Here is a 4,572-nt window from a genome sequence, read left to right on the forward strand (position 1 = left end):
TATTATTAAGAAAATTCTAAATTAAATATTAAAGGTACTATTACTTGGTCCATGGCTTATCTGTTTTCTGTTGGTCCATGCAAACTCTCAATGGCACTCAAGTTAACGTGGCATATTGAGGGTTACTAAATATCAAGATTCATATATAGTGTCACTACCAACGGTGGGGATTCATTCAATTTGAGTTTGATTTTAGGTTATTATTCTTATCACTTGAACGATTCAAATTTATTATAAGATATATTTGATTATCATTAATTCCAACATTTGGGTTGCCAATAATAACAATAACAAGAATGACCTCAAATTTTTGGAGGAGTTTTTCATCACAAAACAATAATATAAAGATGGGGTGTTTTTTTTTTTTTTATTTTTTTTTTTTGATTATTGAGTGAGTGGGTGGGTGGGTGGGGGGAAACATATTTATTTGGTAGTATTATTGCAATATTTGTAACCGTTTGTTATGGGTCACCTGCCAAGCCCATCCAGCTGATCACTAACTCCCTTGATTTCCTTGTAACTATGATGGGGGGTTAAATAATAATGTCAAAATCTAGATTTTGTGTAAGAACTTAAATCAATTATATCATTCTTTATCATAAAGTCAGATATATATAGATAGATTAATTAACTATATAGCAACTTTTTTATACCCAAACAATTACATTTCATTGGATACTCTGACCGACTAAGATGGATTCCTGTGGATTTTGGAACATTTTGACAACTTGAAAATGTCTTGTTTAGTTTTGCATTACATTACATAGAGCATCTAGCTAGCTAGATTCATCATCACAATCAAGAGAATGAACTAAAAGACATGAAATCTTTTATATATTTATGAGTTAGTGTTACATTTCCATTAGAAAATAGAATATTAATAGAAATATGGGCAGATAAATATGAAAAAAAAGGTGGTAATATCTTAATATACCTAATGATAGAGCAGTTAGTTGAAACTAAATATAGGGAGTGGGGGGAAGGGTTATTGGTACACAACTAAAATTGACAATGACCTCTGAAAACAATTTTTCCGACATTTCATTTTTGATTGCTTGATCTTCCTCCTTAATTTTTTCATTTCAACAAACTTTTAAGGATTCACAATTTAAGTTAGTTTGAGGCAGACACAATAAAATTAAAATTAAAATTAAAATTAAATTAATTGGGTTGTGGTGGCATATATGTGTTCTCATTCTCCTCCAATGACTTAAAAGAGGAGGGTTTGTGGTGTGGAGATTTTGCTGGTTTGTTCCATTAACCTAATTACAAACAAACAAACATGGATAGGATCATCAAAATCTAGGGTAAGTGACTTTCTATTGGGTTCTTCGGAATCCAATAGAATTCACCTCCCTTTTAACTAATTTAACTGTCCAATCTATAATCTAATTCCACCTAAGGTATGCATGCATGCATGCATGATCCTATCCTATCCTAATCTAATTAAGCATGTACAAACATTTCTCTCCTTCTGTTATAATTCATATATGGTAGGATTGATTTTTTCTTCTTTTCTTTTGTAAAAGGGTATTATCAAGACTCGATGGATCAGTTTCGACAAGTTGGGGAGGCTCTAGGAGGCATCAGGTCTCTCATGGTCCTAAAAGAGGATATTCAAATCAATAGAAAGCAATGCCTTTTGCTCTACGACATTTTCAACTTGGCATACGACACCATCTCCGACGAGATTAGACAAAATCTTAGACTAGAGGAGAAGAATATCAAATGGAAGGCGCTGGAGAATCCATTGAAGGAACTCCATAGAATATTCAAAGAAGGAGAGTCCTACATAAAGTCTTGCCTCGAGATCAAAGACTGGTGGGGAAAGGCAATTGCGTTCCATCAGAACAGGGAATGCGTCGAATTACACATTCACAATCTCCTCTTTTGCTTCTCTATTGTCGTAGATGCCATCGAATCAGCAGGGGAGATTGCCTGCGTCGATCAGGACGACATGCAGAAGAGGAGGATTTTGTTGATGAAGAAATACGAGGGCGATTGGAATGATCCCAAGTTGTTTCAATGGAGATATGGGAAAGAATATTTAGTCTCCAGAGAAATCTGCAACCGTTTGGAAAGTTCTTGGAGAGAAGACAGATGGATTCTCCTAGAAACAATTAAGGAGAAGAAGAACTCTACTGTGGTTCCTAATCATTCGAAGAACGAGCAAAGACTCGCGGAACTAATGATTCACAAACTCAATGGAAACGAGCCAAATGGGAAGCTCTTTCCCGGTTCTACCTTAACCGCAACTAAAGATTACACGGTGAAGCGAAGGTTGGGATCTGGAGGAAGCCATTGCAAGGAAATTCAATGGTTTGGGGAGAGCTTTGCCTTAAAGAATTTCTACGGGGAGGTCAACGAAGATCTACGTAGCGAAATCTCGAAGGTGTTATCTCTTTCACATCCGAATATTTTGCAATACCATTGCATCTTCCATGACGAGGATAAGAAAGAAGGGTATCTAGTTATGGAGGCGATGAACAAGAGTTTAAGCACTTTCGTGAAGGAGAATTCAGGACCAAGGAAACGTATCACGATCTCTCTTCCATCCGCGGTTGACATCATGCTTCAAGTTGCCAGAGGAATGGAATACCTCCATTCTCAGAAGATCTACCATGGCGATCTGAATCCATCAAATGTACTTCTCAAACCGAGGCATCCGGCTTCAGAAGGGTATTTTTACGCGAAAATCAATGGGTATAGATTGACAAATTCGATGAAGTATAATTCGAAACGAAATGTGGCGGCAAACCAAAACACGGAGGAGCCAATCATATGGTATGCGCCAGAAGTTCTCAATGAAATGGAACGCGGTTCTAAAAAGGTTATTCACAAGTACACTGAGAAAGCAGATGTGTATAGCTATGGAATGTTATGCTTTGAAATTCTAACAGGGAAAGTTCCGTTTGAAGAGGTACACCTTCAAGACGACAAGACCGGAAGAAACATAAGAGCCGGCGAGAGACCCTTGTTTCCCTTTACTACACCTAAATTCCTAGTGACTTTGACTAGAAAATGTTGGCAAGCCGAATCTTCTAATCGACCGAGCTTCTCGGCCATATGTAGAATCTTAAGACACATTAAGAAATGTCTTGTGATCAATCCTGATCTCGGCCAACCGGAATCTGCTCCTCCAATTGTCGATTATTGCGATATTGAGATGGGTTATTCTACGTTGTTCCCGGCAGGATGGAAACTCGACTTTGCACCGATTTCGCAAGTTCCATTTCAGATGTTCGCTTATAGGCTCGTCGAGAAAGAGAAAGTGTCGGCAAATTTGAATAAAGTATGGGATTTAGCTAGAGATGGACAGTCGGGTTGGGGACCATCTTCAATGGATGGAGGAAACAATGGTGGTGCGGGTGAAGATTCATTCTTTAAAGCTACTGATCGTAGGTCAGTCTGTTCAGAGAGTCCAACCACTAAGGTTTTGTCGAAACCGAAAGATCAAAGGTCTGTATGTTCAGATACACCTTGGAGGAGAGTCTTATCGATGACGGCTGTTGAAAATAAGTTGGCTTGTTCAGAATTCTCATGGAGAAAGATTAACGATAACTCATCAACAGTTGGTTCGAAGATTGAAAGGAGAAACTCATTTGCAGGTCCAGCCATGGTGGATCAGACGTCAGAGGGTGGCGACGCTGTAGAAAGAAACGAGTCTGATCTATTAATTCCTGGGGAGAATTCACATGTAGAAAATTATCCACCGTCCGAAAATAATATTGAGACGGGAGAAAAGAACGTGGTTGGAGAGGAAAGTAAATCACAAAAAGGAACGTTGTCAAGAGCGCTAAGTGAAGCAAAATTCAGCTCCTTCGGTGACAAGAAAAAATTCAGATTGTCAAGAACCATGAGTGATCTAAATATCGGTTCTTCACCGAATATAAAGAAGAAAGATCAGATGATGCCTTCGACATCTGACTCCATGGGTTCATCCGCTATTTTTGAGATTCCAGAAAAGAAACCACTATTGTCGAGTAAAGAAACAGAGAAGAAACCGACTTATTATGAATCCGGTGACAAAAAATTACTCATAAAAAGGAAGAAGCTAGATTCAAGTCTAGGTTAGTATCAATTTCATATTTATCATAGTATTTTTTTATATATATAGATAGATAATTCTCGTTGTAATAATTTTTAAATGATATAAACTTATACATTCAATATTTAGTGAAGGGAAAATTGGAATCCCCGGCATCATCACCAATGAGAACATTCAAAGGTAACACAAACTCACGATTAACATCTCCTACTGGAATTTTAAAAGAATCATCTAAGTTCTCGGGACTAGGGTTTACAGACTCTCCTGGATCATCACCCCTGAGAACATACAAGCAAACAACTAAATCTCGTGGTTCGGGAGCAACAAACTCGCCAGGAGCATCACCGATGAGAACATTCAGAGAAAGCAAAGAATCAGGATTTGGGGTGACGAGCTCATCCAGACCAGGATCGTCGTCGCCACTAAGATCATATAAAGGATCTTCGAAAACATCATCTCCAAAATCATCGGCATTGAAGCCCTGATTCAGCTTCACTTCACCATTAGTCCAAATATATGTCTTC

At 38.0% G+C, this 4,572-nt stretch overlaps 1 protein-coding gene across 1 annotated transcript; it reads left to right on the forward strand.

Moving 5' to 3' along the window:
- Positions 1-1,511: 1,511 nt before the first annotated feature.
- LOC124928836 lies at positions 1,512-4,075 on the forward strand. Its single transcript, XM_047469089.1, has one exon. It carries the CDS (start codon positions 1,547-1,549, stop codon positions 4,073-4,075), a length of 2,529 nt encoding a protein of 842 aa, XP_047325045.1. The 5' UTR covers positions 1,512-1,546.
- Positions 4,076-4,572: the final 497 nt, after the last annotated feature.

Source organism: Impatiens glandulifera, chromosome 3 (genome assembly GCF_907164915.1).
Source record: "Impatiens glandulifera chromosome 3, dImpGla2.1, whole genome shotgun sequence".
Taxonomy (NCBI): Eukaryota; Viridiplantae; Streptophyta; class Magnoliopsida; order Ericales; family Balsaminaceae; genus Impatiens; species Impatiens glandulifera.